This window comes from Ooceraea biroi, chromosome 9 (genome assembly GCF_003672135.1).
Source record: "Ooceraea biroi isolate clonal line C1 chromosome 9, Obir_v5.4, whole genome shotgun sequence".
Lineage (NCBI taxonomy): Eukaryota > Metazoa > Arthropoda > Insecta > Hymenoptera > Formicidae > Ooceraea > Ooceraea biroi.
In genome coordinates this window covers 8,744,187-8,762,889 of record NC_039514.1, presented here as the reverse complement: position 1 = coordinate 8,762,889, position 18,703 = coordinate 8,744,187, and the positions used below count along the sequence as shown (strand labels likewise).

General features: G+C 41.8%; 1 protein-coding gene across 1 annotated transcript in view; it reads left to right on the top strand.

The window, feature by feature from the left end:
- LOC105279003 (UNC93-like protein) overlaps positions 1–16,988 on the top strand; it is a 55,882-nt gene extending 38,894 nt beyond the window's left edge. The window contains exons 4-6 of the mRNA XM_011338486.3: positions 2,798–2,960; positions 14,011–14,278; positions 14,641–16,988. Of these exons, the coding sequence (XP_011336788.1) occupies positions 2,798–2,960; positions 14,011–14,278; positions 14,641–14,960 (751 nt within the window). The 3' untranslated portion in view covers positions 14,961–16,988. The remainder of the gene's footprint in view (positions 1–2,797; positions 2,961–14,010; positions 14,279–14,640) is intronic.
- Positions 16,989–18,703: the final 1,715 nt, after the last annotated feature.

Here is an 18,703-nt window from a genome sequence, read left to right as displayed (position 1 = left end):
GCTCCGACAGACGACTCCCTGGCGCCACGAGGAACTCGGCATGCGAGAAAAACGAGATGTGTCTACGTGTCCGTATAATAATTCGCTCCTGAGCCGGGCACACGCGCGTTCCGGGAGAGGAGATCGTCCCGTCACCCGTCACGGCCGTTCCATCAAGCTGTCAGTATCGCTCGATTAATGACGATTCCCAAAGCGATATATGGAGCAATTGCAATGTGGGATGGATCGCCGCAAAAGAAGAAACAAAATGCCGCCGAGGTTCCCTCCTGCCGATTCCGTGCGATCCGTTCCACATCCTTTTCGACGTCTCCTTCCGCCTGAGGAGAGACCGCGTGTGTCCGTTTTTGCGCAAGTGTCGATTCGCGCCATGCTCTCCCGCGGCTCTCGGCGATGGCCGTGGCTTCGGCCGGGCCCAGAAATCCAGCAAACGTGTTCTCAGGAATGCCGTCCCCCGGGGTGGAGAACATTTGCCGAGCTGTCGAGCCGCGTAGCCGAGCGTTTAGCGGCGTCGGGAGATTTATCTTGCGAATTCACCGGCGACGTGCACCGGCTGTTGTTATGCCGGGCCTTAAGGGAGGAGCCTGCTTTAGAACGCTGAAAATAAGGTATATTTTACGAATTGTTTTTGGAGAAACTATACAGCGGATCATTATAAAACTTTGATGCATTTATTAGTACATGTTTAAAGATAAAAAAAATTATTTTTTTATTTGAATATATTGCTTGTAGAGGTCGTCCTGGAGAAATCTTAGTGCAGCCGCGTCGCCGGCATTGCAAATTGCTGAGCATTCTCCTGCCTCCAAATTTCGTCTAAACTGAAAAATTGAAATATCTTCTCGTTATTTATGAATTCCCATCGTCGATGAACCAAAGAGAGAAGAAAAAAGTTGAAAAATGCCAAAATGGTGGAGCTTAGAACACAAAAGTACGATTTTTAGGCAAAGTTTTTGAACTTTTTCATGCAAAAATAATTGTTTAACTTAATGTTTTTATGAATATTAAAGGTTCATCGACGATGGGAATTCATAAATAACAAGAAAATATTTCAATTTTTCAGTTTGGATGAAATTTGGAGGCAGGAGAATGCTCACCAATTTACAATGCCGGCTGCACTAAGATGCCTCCAGGACGACCTCTACAGGCGATATATTCAAATCAAAAAATAATTTTTTTTATCTTTAAACATGTACTAATAAATGCATCAAAGTTTTATAATGATCCGCTGTATAGTTTCTCCAAACAAATTCGTAAAATTATACCTTATTTTCAACGTTCTAAAGCAGGCTCCCCCCTTAACTCCTCGCGGACCCTCGGGGCGGATTACGTCCACCTGGTTTGTCGGCTAAATTTAGCATCCGGGGACTATGCTCCTTGGATATCGCCGCAGGCTCTATATATATATATAACAGAGATTCTCATTCCCTTTGCTAATCTCGATCGTGGACCTTTGAGGCCCTGCGGTACTTACATTCTTCCGCAGAGTACTCCCCTCGCTTCTGACGACCAAACGTTTCGTCGTCTCCTAGATAATTTTTAAATTTGATTTAAACTCCAGTGACTAAAATTATGATTATCGTATGATAAGACGAGAGAAAATTAATGAACCCCCAAATATGCAAACACAGATTGTGCTAGCAAAATTTATTTCTTTAAAGTTTAAAAGAACAGGCGTTCTTCATTCTCTATACTCCGACCTGTTATTGATAATGAATCTGCTCGCGCGAGGTTGTTACACAGGAGCAACTTTCGACCGCACAGCTAGTCTCCTACAGACTACTAAGTTTCGTTGAGTTTGCTAAATCTTTTTTTACTTTTCACAATGACAGAAATATAATTGGTGTGTCATTCTCTCGCGCAATTGCGCTGTTGATCTCTTTACAAATATGGATCGGGTAATAGGCGGCCTATGTATGTTCATTCAATCGCGATAACATCAGACGCGACGAACGAGCACTGGTATCGTTGAATGGCAACCTGGTACCGGTGGAAGTTCGCTAATTGCGCAACCCGTTTCCGCGTGGCTCGCGTTGCACGGACGCTGAATAAGTACACGGATCATACAATCGCGATGATAATTAATCGCACTCGTCATTAATCCCCGTCCAAGCGAGCATGCTCTTCCTCTTTGCGAATGGCGGCGCAAAAGTCTGCCGGAAAATCATACGTTCTAAACGGCAGCCGATCATCATTGTTCGCCCGCGTTTCCCGCTCTATTGTTCGTCTGACTTTTGACTTGCCGCACATCACGTGCATCAAGATTATATTCAGCTTGAAATATAGTCGTGTACATTATTATTATAGCAGCTGGGTATTAAAAAGAATAAATTTTCAGTGATCGGAAATTTTAACGGAAATCAGATTTATAAATAAATTTAACGCACTCAGGATTGCATTCTCGCAACAAAGACTTATATAAAGACGATAAAAAAAACAAATATAGATGACTACTATTACTCGGTTAAAATTGTTCAAATTGCTAAAACTGCGCGGACTTTTTCAATAGCAGAAAAGCGACTGAATGAAAATTATCGTTCTATTACTGCTAAAACGTATTATTACACAAATTGTACAAGTGCAGCGTAATTTCGTCTTCCCGGAATCAGACCGATCGTGCATACCTGTTTTGTGCATGTTTCCGCACCTATACATCTATCACCGGTAGCCGGAGAACTCATTGTGTCTTGCATAAGTAAATAAGCCAATAAAACGACGAGCGATAAATCTTTCGATGATCTCTCGAACTTGCGAAATTACCGAATACCAATACTTACACACGGAACTCACAATTGGCTTCCAGGTACGGTGAGAAGCAACGACGCTCAGATAGTCAAGAACTCAGTGGCATCCAATTGCTCTCCGCTACGGCTTACCAGCTGAAGAAGCCTTACCAACAACTACTGATACCCATCACGATATGGATCGGCATGGAACAGGCCTTTATCGGCGCCGATTTCACGCAGGTGAGTTCTCGAAATGCATAAATGAATTTTCTCAACAATTTTATTTCCCAGTGAAGAACATTGGACTTTTCACAGTTCCAAAAAGCATTGGATTATTTACGGTTATCAAGAAATTTGAAATTTCATTAATTATTCGCATAATTAATAATGCTCTGCGTCCCGGATGCTGATGTAACGCTGGAATGCGAGTAAACGAATTTATCATGGTGGATTACAACGTGTAGCACTTTCTAATATCAGCCACGATCGCTCGTTGTCATATAAATCGACGTCACTCCCTTTCGCGCATTGTAAATCGCAATCGCCGCTAAAACAATGACATTCCATTTTGCAACCTACGCGGCTGCTCCGTGTGTCGACCTTTTATTGCACAGCTACGTAGCAGAGATCCACGTGTTTTCGCGAGGCATTGATAAGGAAACGGCCGTCCTTGGCTTCGTACCAGGATGAACACATGAACGAAGCGCGATGACGTCAGCTCAATCTGCCTCCGTAATTATCCGAACTCGAGCCATCATCGGGGCAGTGAAGAGAAGAAGAAAAAAAAGGAAGAGGATGAAAAAAGCAGAGTTCCGTACTCTTGCTTATAGCTGACTCTTTTTCTTATTTCCCAGCTGTATTTATGGCGTTACGAGACTGCGCGCGAAGATTTATCGATGCCGCTCGACGGAACGGCGCAACCTGCGGCTACATAAGCGAACGTCATTATTTGTCACGGCGAACGGTAAAAACCGAACAGAGGGAAGAATATTTCATATATTATTGGGTTGGCCAAAAAGTAATTGCGTTTTTTTCCAATAAATGGACATACATGTCTTGAAATGTAACTAACTTCATTCTAAACCGCAAATTCATTATGTAGGTTAACAACTCACAGTTCAAGCTTGTTTTACAAAAAGAAACTACACGATTTCGTTAACAATTGTTTCTTTGCCGTTGATTTCAAAATGGAAAATCAAAAAGAACATTTTCGTCATATTTTCTTTTATTACTTCCGAAAAGGGAAAAACGCTGTGCGAGCTCATAAAAAGTTATGTCATGTATATGGCGAAGATGCTTTAAAGCTGCGGCAGTGTCAAAATTGGTTTACTAAATTTCGATCTGGAGATTTTAATGTGAAAGGTGCACCACGCTCAGGAAGGCCAATCGAAATTGATGATGACAAAATAAAGGCACTGATCGATTCGAATCGGCGTTTAACGACACGAGAGATTGCCGAGAATCTTAACATATCGAAATCGAGTGTTGAAAACCATTTAAAACGACTTGGATACATTAGTAAGCTCGATATTTGGGTAGCACATGAGCTCAAAGAAATTTATCTCACTAAGCGTATTGACATCTGCGATTCTCTTTTGAAACGTGAGGAAAATGACCCATTTTTGAAACGTATGATAACAGGCGACGAAAAATCGATCATCTACAACAACGTCAAACGAAAAAGATGGTGGAGCAAGCGTGATGAACTTGCTGAAAGCACTTGAAAAGCAGATATTCACCAAAGAAAGATTATGCTGTCAGTCTGGTGGGACTTTAAAGGTATTATGTATTTTGAGCTGCTTGCAAGGAATCGAACCATTAATTCAGACGTATACTGTCGTCAACTGGATAAATTAAATGATGCCATCAAACAGAAACGTCGAGAATTGGTGAATCGCAAAGGTGTTGTGTTTCACCATGATAACGCTAGACCACGTACAAGTTTGGTCACTCGTGAAAAATTGTTGCAGCTTGGATGGGATGTGTTACCATGATGTTACCACATCCACCATATTCGCCAGACCTGGCACCATCAGATTACCATTTGTTTCGTTCTTTGCAAAACGCCTGGAATGGTAAAACCTTTACTGCTGATGAGGATATCAAATCGTTGTTGGAATTGTTTTTTGCTGAAAAAGATAAGAACTTTTTTGAGCGCGGAATCTTGAAGTTGCCTGAAAAATGGCAAAAGATAATCAAACAAAATGGACAATATATTGTTTAATAAAGTTTTTGTTTCCCATGAAAAATTCGCCTTTTATTTATATAAAAAAACGCAATTACTTTTTGGCCAACCCAATAGGATACATTGTGTTGGCACAAAAGCTCTCAGGAACATGCGCGAGAACGCGAACAAAAGATCTCATCAGAGCTAGATTATTGATTCACAGTTGCTTGAACCGTGAGCCATTGCCTTGTAAAAATCTTCCGCAAAATTTGCAAAATTAGGGAATAAGTCAGATGACATTCAGCATCTTCGTTTCCGGTTTTCACAACGCCTTGTTTTTAGTACGCGATGGAAAAAAGAAAATCTTTGTCATGATCGTGAAAGAAGACTATCTCTCACTCGTGCTCGACCATTTGCAGAGGAAACGATCCTGTTCGATGCACATCCCAATCGACTCCCGAGAATCTGCGGGTAACCTACTTCCGAGGAAACCCGAGGCCACGAGAGGAGATATAGAATGGAAGTCTCTCGCGCCGTAACCAGTCGGTCTCACCGCGAATTTTCTCTTTTTGCGCGCTTCAACTGGCGCCAGAGTCTACCTTAACCGATCTGCTCTGGAACTACACAGTTCCCGATTCCACTCGATGGTATCGAGGTAGTCCTCGCTCGCTGGTGCGAGCCGATGGGCACTTTTCTTTTCCTCGGCGGCGTGGAAATCCATCGACGCGAACGCGAACGCAAAGCCGCCTGCGTGTCACATCCTTCTGGATCTCTTAATACGTCTCGATCGTCGACCCCGAGGCGAGGATCCGCTGCTCCGGTTCCACTTTCTATGGGATTACCATCAGTTTCCGTTCGATTGACTTCTGTGGTTCTCCTGCGCCTCCGCTGAGGCTTCTGCTTCCTCGTACACAGCGTTGCAAATAACTTGTCGCGTTAAACAATTTTCTATGTAATTTTCTTTTTACTTTAAGTCATCAATCACTTGCATAGGTCTTGTCTTGCTCACAAGTAGCGAATGATTTTTCATTTCCAATTTTTAAATTGGACAGATTAATTCTTCAACACATCGATAATTGTATATTGATGACGATTCGCATGTTGTCCGATCAAGTTTCATTAATTATCTGCGTTTAATAAGATGATTCATGTTCGAAGCCTGTAATTCTGTCTTTTTCTATTCAAATCTCGGATAATTCGCTTGAATGACACGCAACGAAAGATCGACCTGGATCATCTGGACACGCGTCAGATGTGGAACACCGGCTTCTCGATGCGTGACGGCCACGCGAGGACGCATGATCATCCTCCGGAAGCAGCGATTGCAAGAGATACGAGAGATGCAGGGCACCAGACTCGCGTAATTAGTTTCTGTCTCTCTCTCTCTCTCTCTCTCTTTCTCTCTCTTCTGCGCGCAATGATTTCATTGAAAAGTGATTTATACGAAAAGCGTCACAATGTCGGATCACATTGTCGTGTCCTAAAAAAGCCTTTAAAGAAAATTAATGAGACACGTATATATGTTCCATCAGCTTCTACTGTTAAGAGGCATATGTGTCGGTTTCATGATCTGTGAATTGAAAAATCTATCTCGGTACACGAACACTTTTAGCGGCCAATAAATTACTGCAGAATATATAGCTTCCCAGGCAGCACACATTGGTTTCAAAACCGTTTCATAAACGTTTTGCCGTAACGTTTCATAACCATTTTATTGAAACGTTTATTTAGGAGAAAAATGTCCAACGAAAAAACGTTAGGAGAAACGTTTCTTTTTCGGCAAAAAAACGTTTCAGAAACCATCAGAAAAATATTTATCAATTCTATATATCAGTGCCCCAAAGATAGACAGAGTTAAGTCACATTTTTGTAAAAAAACTAGATTTTTATATTTTATGAATTACTCTCTCAATTTCGTGTAATGGAATCTCACTCTTTTGAAATACACTTCAAGTAATAGTGATCTCAAAAGTTTCAAAAGAAAAGAAGAAGAAAAGAGTATTGGATCGGTTTTCCGGATGGTTATTTATAAGGTGATAACACAAATGTTACTTGCGAGAACGTCAAGTCTGGCCTGGCCATCTATCGGTCGCTTGGTGAATCAGAGGTGGGAATCACACACACTTGTGTTGATTTTTGTCTCTCGTTCCATAATCGAGTACATTGAAACGTATGATGTAAAAATAATTAATACTCGCAAAGTAAGTAGAAATTACTATTTTTTCTATATTAATTATATAATTTCAAATCAATTTAATAAAACACATTTTTCGTTTCTGTGGAAACGTGAAAAATACGTTTTTAAAATTTAGGTCTAAAATCGGTTTCTATTTAAACCGTTTCTTAAATGGTACTTTATGTTTCTTAGACATTAGATGCGTCTAAGAAACATATATTAGGCTAACATGTGCTGCCTGGGTTCCGTTATATAAGAAAAAATATAATAAAATGTCTCGCGGAAGGAGATATCACACGTCTCGCTGCACCATTCATTAAAATCTCGAAGCTTTGAGTCGTGTATGATCGACAAGGCGCGTAAGCAAAGATGAAGAGCAGGGGCGTCATTAAGCGAGAATATATTTGAAGGATGTGACACGAGTCTCGCACGGAGGCTAATCAAAAGTCTCTCCAAGTCGTCGGAGAGAAGGAAGAAGGCGATAATCAACGATCGTGCGCGAACTATTTCGTCCGATTGACAAGATGGATTTGCGTGCTGTCTATTTGATAATCGATCCGCTTAGTAATATCGCGTGTTTACATTTTCTCAGACGTTACAAATGACACGATGTCTCGCGATCATACGTAAAAACGCACCTCGGAGCGATGTCGGGCAGCTTGGCGAGTCGGTTAACTTTTTGCGGTCGTGAGACCGAGCTACGACGGTTTTAACGGATCAGTCTTCGTCTTTTCTTGTCTCTTGGACGCTGCGCGAAGTTCCAGCCACTTACCTTGAATTCTCTTGAACGAGATGTTCACCAAGAATCACATCCGGCATTTTTCTGAAAAAGAATATCTATGCGGATAATCGAAGTAGACAACGGTGGGACAAGAAGATTTAATAGCTCACTTTGAAATCACGTAAAAACACGAAATTATAGTATTCACTGAGAAGTATCCAAGATAGTTACATTTACATACGTACAGAAGCAACAGAAGAAGGTGCTACTTGACGTGGGAGCCACGCAGAAGCTGCACTCCGGTATAAGTGGATGAAATTAATCGAGGAAGGTCGCGCTTCGGGTGAACTCCCTCGTTATTGAGCGACCCTGCATTACGGCAAAAAGGAGCCCAGACCCGCGACTCGTTCGGAACTGGTTCGCCGACAGGTCGTACGACGTCTTCGACGTCGGGCGGCCGGGTAATTGGGCAATTAAACGCGCGAACGGTGCGAGAACGGGACGGGGGAAGGCGGAAAGAGGAAAAAAGACACGGTGAACATGGTGGTTGCAGGCCCCGCTGAGTCAGCTGCACTCGCTGGGCTCGTTATAAATAGCCCAGCAAGCTTATTCTCGCTCTGGCGATCCGGCGATACCGCTTCCATGACTGGAATCTCGTGTACGCCGATATCTCCTCCACACGTGCACCGGGTACGTGCACGCATATGCGTCCACGTGTCGTGGCCGATCTCATGAACGCCTCGGGACACACAAGCCCATTCAAACGCCTGGTCAGAACGGAGAGTCAACGGAGAATCACGTAAACTCAATGAAACTTTACGTTGCTCAGTTTGCAATACATATCAAGGAAATTTTTAAGAATCCAATACGTCACTTGCATTGCTGACGAATTTCTTACGCACGAGCTATTTTGGTACCAATTTTGTGTGTGTGTGATTCCTTTTTTTAAATTAATTTCTTTTTAATGGCGTCACCACGTGTACTTTTTAATGTACTAGTACAACACAGGCGCGCGCTATTTTATTTTTCAATATTAATAATGTTTTCGAATAATAATATCTTATATCTATTATTTATTATATGCACAATTATATCACACTCTACCAAATTGTTCACCTCCACGCGAAGACAGCCGCGCGATGGTAATCTAAACTGAACATAACGCACAACGCGAATCGAGATAACCAATCAGCGTCGCGGAAAAGAGGCAACAATGATTTGATTTAACACGGCTTTTTTAAGAGTGGATTTGGCATATTGCGAAGAGGTCTCGACGATTGAAAATCCTTTAGATTTAGAAATGAAAAAGTTCTAGCCGTTAAAATTTTTTCTTTTCCGAGGAATTCTGTGCTATTTATATTGTTATTTGGCATATTGCTTAGAGTTCTCGATGATTTAAAATTCATTAAAACAATAAATGAAAAAGTTCTAGCCATTAAAATTTTTTTCTTTTCCGAGGAGTTCTGTGCTATTTATATTGTTATTTGGCATATTGCCTAGAGTTCTCGATGATTTAAAATTCGTTAAAACAATAAATGAAAAAGTTCTAGCCATTAACATTTTTTTCTTTTCCGAGGAGTTCTGTGCTATTTATATTGTTATTTGGCATATTGCCTAGAGTTCTCGATGATTTAAAATTCGTCAAAACAATAAATGAAAAAGTTCTAGCCATTAAAATTTTTTCTTTTCCGAGGAGTTCTGTGCTATTTATATTGTTATTTGGCATATTGCCTAGAGTTCTCGATGATTTAAAATTCGTCAAAACAATAAATGAAAAAGTTCTAGCCATTAAAATTTTTTCTTTTCCGAGGAGTTCTGTGCTATTTATATTGTTATTTGGCATATTGCCTAGAGTTCTCGATGATTTAAAATTCGTTAAAACAATAAATGAAAAAGTTCTAGCCATTAAAATTTTTTCTTTTCCGAGGAGTTCTGTGCTATGTATATTGTTACCAGTATAACACAGGCGCGCGCTATGTGCGCGCTATTTTATTTTTCAATATTAATAATGTTTTCGTATAATAATATCTTATATCACACAAATTTATCAATATAACCGCACTGACAGCCACTATGACATTCGCAACACGAAGTTCAAACCACACGAAGTTCGAGCCAAGCGAGAGAACCAATCAGCATCGCGGAAAGGCGGCCTCAACTCTTCGATAAAAAAGAACTTCAAGAAGTTAACACGCCTTTTTTAGAATAGGAATCTGTTATTTTGTACGGTGCGGCTCGTGTTGCCGAAAATTATGCGGCAGCAAATCCAGTTTTTGATTGTAAGGCGTTAAATGTCCTTCGGAGCAACTTACCGTCGTAAAAATTCTGGCTCGAGATTACGAAGGGCGTTCAGCGTTTAATTGGGCACTTACGCGTTAACGATCGATCCGGAATGATCCCGCAACAAGTGCTCTTAACGTGCCTTCCGTCGCTTAAGAGATAGTACTGTGCGAATGTAGATAATTTTAACGATATCCGGCCTGCAAGATTAGTATATTTCGGCATTTTGAAGTACCCACAAAGTACGATGTCCGTGTATTGTGAAAGATAATTTAACACATTTTACGACGCTACTTACATTACGAATTTTATGGGAACGTATAATCTTTGTCACTTCCTTAATAGCGTTAGAATCTCAAGACACAATCACATCGAATAACATCTGGTTATATAAACGAGTGATAAATTTATTCGCCATATGTATAACATATTATTAACGTTATTACTTGACATCATTACAAGAAGATACGTATAACTGGATATTTTGACGCAGTATATTGCAAAGAAGTATCCTTGTAATGCTCTTGATTCAAGGATACTCATTTCGGAAGCCTCGGAATCCTTAGAATAATATCTTGCGTCACATAATGGATGGCGAAGATGAAAACATAGTTAATGATCCACAGTTGAAATGAGTTCCTGACTTGAAAAAGTTTCGGTTTGGTCTCAGTTCGTCGTTACAATGTATGCGGTATGAGCTGATTGATGAGATTATAATTGCCCGACAATGCATGCACGAAGAAACTGACTCAGCTTCCTTCAGGACAAAGGCATCAGTTTATTTGTTATTCATGAAAGAAATTTCGTATATTCTATTACCTGTGACGCGTCTAATAGCGTGTCTTGCAGACCGATAACCATCCGGATTTTGAAAATCCGATTAACATGCACGTGAACTTGATGCTAATGTGTGCGAAAGAAATATTAGGAGTGTGATTTAGTTTTGAGGGTTTTGCAACAAATGGCTGTAGTGTCAGTTTGTTCCAATAGCTGTTTCCGATAACTGTTGTTTCTTACAGTCTTGACATTATCCATGACATTTAGTAGCATTATAGCAATAGATGCAATAACAGTCGTGTTTATATCATCGTAAAAATGCAACTTCCGAAACAGCGTTTTCGACATGCGTTGCTTTTGCTTTTTAATCAAAAGAAAACTGCGGCTGACGGTTATAGAATTCTTGTGGAAACTTATGGTGATTCTGCCCCATCAATTAAGACGTGTGAATACTGGTTTAGACGCTTTAAAAGTGGTGAAGGACAAAGAACGCACGGGACAACCAAGAAAGCTTGAAAATGCAGATTTCCAAGCATTATTGCACGAAAATCCAACAGAATCCACTTTAGAACTTGCCAGAGCATTAAATGTTGATCGTACAACAGTTACCAAACATTTACATGAAATGGGAAAAATTCAGAAAGAAGGGAAATGGGTTCGACATGAATTATCGGAAAGTGCCATTGCGAACCGGTTGAACATTTGCATTTCGTTGATCGCCAGGCAAAAAAAGAAGAGTCTTTTGTCTCGGATCGTTACTGGGGACGAAAAGTGCATCTATTTTGATAATCCGAAACGCAGAAAATCATGGGTGGATCCAGGCGAACCATCAACATCCACTCCAAGACGCAATATTGACGGTTCAAAAGTAATGCTCCGTATTTGGTGGGATAGTGTACTATGAGCTGTTAAATCCGCATGAGACTGTCACGGCTGATCGTTATCGACACCAATTGTACAAGTTGAAGCAAGCCTTGGACCAAAAACGACCACCAATTGCGAGTAAACGACGGAAAGTGATTCTTCTTCGTGACAACGCTCGACCTGACGTTGCGTTATCAGTGAAACAAACACTATTAGAGCTTGAATGGGAAATCTTACCGCACCCCGCGTATTCTCCGGACATCGCTCCATGCGATTATTATTTGTCCCGGTCGATGCAACACGCTTTAGAGGATACACACTTTCATAATTTGGAAGAAGTGCGAAAATTCGTCGACGAATGGATCGACTCAAAAGAAGAGTCATTTTATCATCGTGGAATCCATCTCTTGCCAGAGCATTAAATGTTGATCGTACAACAGTTACCAAACATTTACATGAAATGGGAAAAATTCAGAAGGAAGGGAAATGGGTTCGACATGAATTATCGGAAAGTGCCATTGCGAACCGATTGAACACTTGCATTTCGTTGATCGCCAGGCAAAAAAAGAAGAGTCTTTTGTCTCGGATCGTTACTGGGGATGAAAAGTGCATCTATTTTGATAATCCGAAACGCAGAAAATCATGGGTGTATCCAGGCGAACCATCAACATCCACTCCGAGACGCAATATTGACGGTTCAAAAGTAATGCTCCGTATTTGGTGGGATAGTGTACTATGAGCTGTTAAATCCGCATGAGACTGTCACGGCTGATCGTTATCGACACCAATTGTACAAGTTGAAGCAAGCCTTGGACCAAAAACGACCACCAATTGCGAGTAAACGACGGAAAGTGATTCTTCTTCGTGACAACGCTCGACCTGACGTTGCGTTATCAGTGAAAGAAACACTGTTAGAGCTTGAATGGGAAGTCTTACCGCACCCCGCGTATTCTCCGGACATCGCTCCATGCGATTATTATTTGTCCCGGTGGATGCAACACGCTTTAGAGGATACACACTTTCATAATTTGGAAGAAGTGCGAAAATTCGTCGACGAATGGATCGACTCAAAAGAAGAGTGATTTTATCGTGGTGGAATCCATCTCTTGCCAGAGCATTAAATGTTGATCGTACAACAGTTACGAAACATTTACATGAAATGGGAAAAATTCAGAAGGAAGGGAAATGGGTTCGACATGAATTATCGGAAAGTGCCATTGCGAACCGGTTGAACACTTGCATTTCGTTGATCGCCAGGCAAAAAAAGAAGAGTCTTTTGTCTCGGATCGTTACTGGGGATGAAAAGTGGATCTATTTTGATAATCCGAAACGCAGAAAATCATGGGTGGATCCAGGCGAACCATCAACATCCACTCCGTGACGCAATATTCACGGTTGAAAAGTAATGCTCTGTATTTGGTGAGATAGTGTACTATGAGCTGTTAAATCCGCATGAGACTGTCACGGCTGATCGTTATCGACACCAATTGTACAAGTTGAAGCAAGCCTTGGACCAAAAACGACCACCAATTGCGAGTAAACGACGGAAAGTGATTCTTCTTCGTGACAACGCTCGACCTGACGTTGCGTTATCAGTGAAACAAACACTATTAGAGCTTGAATGGGAAGTCTTACTGCACCCCGCGTATTCTCCGGACATCGCTCCATGCGATTATTATTTGTTCCGGTCGATGCAACACGCTTTAGAGGATACACACTTTCATAATTTGGAAGAAGTGCGAAAATTCGTCGACGAATGGATCAACTCAAAAGAAGAGTGATTTTATCGTGGTGAAATCCATCTCTTGCCAGAAAGATGTGAAAAAGTGATAGAAAACGAAGGAAAATAGTTTGATTAAGGTATTCATTCATTATCATATTTAAATACATGCGTTTTTGAGCAAAAAAACCCTCAAAACTAAATCACACCCCTAATAAAAAAGATCGATTATACCTTTAGCAACTCCTGATCTTGATCGATGTTACAAGGATTTAAAATATTATACTGTATTAATGACACAAGATACTCTCAACTTTACAGGTTTTACAGTTATAATTTATTATCATAAATTATCATAATTTTTTACTTTTCTTAGAGATTAGAAAGCCAAAACGAATCAGGAAGCAAGCAGATAATGAGAGTTATTATATCCCAATTATTAATACATCTTATCAGCTTAATTTTTGACACTGAGAATCTGTGACACACGAAGCTTATGAATTGAATTCGCGATGGGTGGTTTCGACGAATTGAAAAGAGAGAAATGAAGAATATTGAATCGAATCTTTTTGTGTCTGCTTCCAGGCGTACATCTCCTGCGCTCTGGGTGTCCACAGGGTCGGCTACGTCATGATCTGCTTCGGGGTGGTCAACGCAGGCTGTTCGTTGTTGTTCGGTTCGTTAATGAAATTCGTCGGTAGACAGCCACTAATGGCGCTGGGTGCCATCGTTCATGCCTCCCTCGTAGTCGTTCTTCTCATGTGGAAGCCTCACCCTGAGAATCCCTATGTCTTTTACTCCGTGTCGGGATTGTGGGGTGTGGGTGATGCTGTGTGGCAGACGCAGGTTAATGGTAAGTTTCATGTGTTTAGTATAAAAAATATTTTCTTTTTGAAAATTTTCTTTATTATATACTACTATAAAAAAAGAGTTCCGTGCTCTCTATCTAGAAAAAGAACAATATCACAATGGCCAAAGACCTTCGTCTTTGTAGACTCGCACGAGATTCGCATCACTTAATATCGCCTTGAGGATCATTTAATTAATGCGTGAGAAATTTAACGCCCACGAGAATAACGCGTAGCGATTAACTCGACTGTCTTTAATAATGAAAACATTATTTCTCATGGGGCGGATCTCTCAAGCGATACATTATCTTTGAGCTTTCCTTGTACTATCGATGTACACTTCCTGATTAATTGAGCTTTTTTACAGGGCTCTACGGCACGCTGTTCAGGCGCAACAAAGAAGCGGCCTTCTCGAACTACAGGCTGTGGGAGAGCGCCGGCTTCGTGATCGCCTATGCGTACAGCACGCACCTCTGCGCCCGTATGAAGCTGTACGTGCTGCTGACGGTGCTGATCACTGGCACCACGGGCTATGTCATTGTCGAGCTGCTGCACAGGCGCAAGCAACGACGACTCAAAGCGATCGCTGAGGACCCGAAGGCCGCCCAAATCGAGGCGAATCAGCCGGAGGAGACCGACGACGAAAAGGACGACCTCGACGACGAGATCATCATCACCCACCTGTGAGTGAGCCAGATTGACGCATTGAAGTCGTTACAAAAACGTCCGCTCGCGCCGTTTTCCCGTCTCGTCGAGGAGGATTCGAGACGATGGCCGGAGGACGGGATCGACCGATCTCGATCAGGTATCCTCTCCTCCGTTGCATCTGACGAACTCTTCTACTTATTTCCCCTCATTTTTGTTCACCGATTGACTCAGTGATTCGCCAAGGATTGTTTATTCATTGCGGAGGGTAAAAGTCGGAGGGGCGCGAGTCGGAATGACGGATGTGTATGTATGAATGTGTATGTGCGTGTGTGTATGCACGATACTTCCACGATGAAGTGGAAATGCCGAACGTCGACATCGCTTCGCGCGAACACTCGAGGGTGTGATTCGGCTGCCACCTTCCTCGGCGGGACCGGAAGAGTGTGGCAGAGGCGCAGGAGGGGCTTGGCGATCGTGGAATTGCTGAGCTTATGTCATTTAATGCCTCGTTGTTTGAAGATAAGAGACAATGAAGCGATCGCTGTACACCAGTGAACGGCATTCCTAATCAGATATAAGAATGGCGTTATCAGTCACACATCGCGGTAGACGGACTCACTTGCGTGAGGTGTCAGTGTGCGTCTGTATGTTTAAAACAGTATTCTTCCTGCTAAAAATAGGTGAATCGAAAGAAATGGGCAGAGATCACTTCCCTCGAGTTATTTCGAATCACCGGATAGATTATGATCCCTTTTTTCCGTTTCGTGTAAGAGGAAATTCATTTTAATCGAGCGAGCTCAAAAGATATTCTTTTTTACAGATATTAAAGTAAATTTCTTCTTATTCCGTATTCTTAACGACTTGCGTCACATCGCGATTAAAACCCTCGAGAAATGAAACTCTACGTTCCTCTTTGTCGTTTGACCTATTTTCCGCAGGAATCTTATCGCGCGCCGCTTTTCGTTTTCTCTTCGATTAGGGAGAAAAAGGCGCGAGAAACATATCAAGTTACTATAAACACCGTAAGCCGGTTAATCAATTGCTTTGGATGCAATATTTCGTCTTACCACACTCTGTACGGTAGCTCAAGAGTCTACATCTACAACGTAAGCTTAGGATACGGATGCAGTTTTAGTGAGATTTCTTCTTTTGCGAGTCGCCGTGTCATAGAATGCTGATTGTCTCTCTCTCTGAACCGAAATGAATTCAGTTTCTCGATTACCCGTGATAATACGGCCGTGTGCCTGAGAATATTAACAGCTCGTCGCGTCGGAATTTCGCGTTCCGTCCAGAGAATTCCTTCAGAATAACTTGTCTCCGGCTACTCGTCCGAAAGAAGAACGCGGACGTAAATTTCGTGGGGCTTTTACAAAATCCTGCGAAGCCCAGGGCGACCGTTTCCGAGTCGATTATCACGGTAGACTGGCGGATTAATTGCATGAGTGCTGTCCTTATCCGATATTTATCGGCCTTACTCTTTGCGCCTCGTGTCCATCCATGCATTTATACTGCACGTGCTCCTGGAGTCGCGCGATAAACCGGGTGCTCGACTCCAGTTGCATTTTCCGACGACGAGCGAGCGAGCGAGCTGTTTCCTTGCGGCGCGTCCACTTTTTTCCGTAGTGACCAGAACGGGACGAGCAAGAAGCTGGGGACAGGAAACCCCGCGAGAATCCTGTCCTCCGAGGCGGCACATTCAGGCCCGGAATACCAGCCACCTATTTATATACCCGCGATAGTAATCCGTCCGACCGACACACTCCTTCAACGAGGACTCCTCGCGTTTGCATATCACGTTTTTTTTTTATCTTACGTCCGGCTTTCCTCGGTCGTTTTGCTCGTCTTACCGGCGAAAACTCGTCCTGGCGGCGCGATGTGATTTTCTACGCGAGGAGAGCCCTGTAATTGAGGGTGCTGGAGGCTACAAGAGTGGAACAACGCGTTGTGCCCTGCTCGTTTTTTGCGCATTTAACGTTGTCTCTTCCTTATGTCTTCTCGTCTTCTTTTCACTCTCTCTCTCTCTCTTTTTTTCTGTTGCTTCAATGCTGTAAATTGCTGTAATTAAAAGAAAAATTGAAAATTGGGCCCTTTCCGCTGTGTGTGCAATTATTAAAATGAGCGACGATTTAATTCGAGATATTGGGTTGTTCGGAAAGTTATTTCGTTTTTTCAAGGAAAAATGAAAGGCGGTTTTTTCATATTTAGGATAAATTTTATTCAGTGATGTATTGGCTATTTTGTTCCACTACCTTTCGCCATCTTTCTGGCAACTTTAAGATTCCACGCTCATAGAAGTCCTTCTCCTTATTGACAAAAAATTGAAGCAAGTGATTTTTGACGCCTTCATTTGAATCGAAGTTTACATTGTTCAAAGAATTTTGTAGAGACCGGAACAAATGGTAATCGGATGGTGCCAGATCAGGAGAGTATGGTGGGTGTGGTAGCACATCCCATCCAAGCTGTAAAAGCTTCTGGCGAGTGACCAAACTTGTGTGTGGTCTGGCATTGTCGTGATGGAATACGACACCTTTCCTATTCGCCAATTCTGGTCGCTTCTGCTTGATGGCAGCATCCAATTCATCCAGCTGACGACAATACACTTTCGAATCAATCGTCTGGTTGCTTGGTAGTAACTCGAAAAATACGATTCCCTTCCAATCCCACCATACAGAAAGCATGATCTTCTTTTGATGAATATCTGCCTTGGATGTCGATTGAGCAGGTTCATCTTGCCTGGACCATGATCGTTTTCGCTTAACATTGTTGTAAACAATCAATTTTTCATCTCCAGTTATGATTCGCTTCAAAAATGGTTTATTTTCTTCACGTTTCAACAATGAATCGCAGATGGTAATGCGTCGAATCAAGTCAATTTCCTTTAAATTGTGTGGAACCCAAATATCGAGCTTTGAAACGAATCCAAGGCGTTTCAAATGATCGTAAACGGTCGAATTCGATAAATTTAACTTTTCAGCAATTTCGCGTGTTGTTATGCGACGGTTTGCATCCACCAGAGCCTTTATTTTCTCGTCATCAGCTTTAATTGGCCGACCTGAACGTGGTGCATCTTTCAAATCGAAATTTCCAGTACGAAATTTCGAAAACCAATTCTGACACTGACGTTCACTCAATACATCTTCTCCGTACACGGCACACAATTTTTTTCTCGCTTGCACTGCATTTTTACCCTTTCGGTAGTAAAAAAGCAAAATATTACGAAAATGCTCACTTTGATTTTCCATGTTTGATGTGATGCCAAACAAAAATGACTTGACAGATCGCAACACAATAAGATACTAAATGACGTCTGAAATGTCAGTTGTTAAAATATAAAACGAATTTGCCGCTTAGAGTAAGGTTAAGTATTGAGGAACGCGACTAACGACATCTCTTTGTGAAAAACGAAATTACTTTCCGAACAACCCAATATTTGCGTCAGGGAATGATGCGTTCTGTGTACACGCCGGCGAGACATCCACATACATTATACATACCGTTATTACACATAAGGCATCTCTGATTTTGTGTATCTGTAATGCATCAGGAATGAATGTTTCTTACATATTGCTCTATCCGTACTTTATTATATCGCGAACATTGTAAATCTAAGTAGCTCAAGTTGTACGTGGTGCTGCAGCGGCGGATGAATGGGATTAGCCGTGAATCGGATTAATTAGCATTAAATCTGTCCAATGAGAATAGATTACGTAGCGCGCGCAATCAACACTGCTTCGTAGTGTATTTTTTATGTAGAAGAATCTCTTCGCGTTGGAGGACCGACT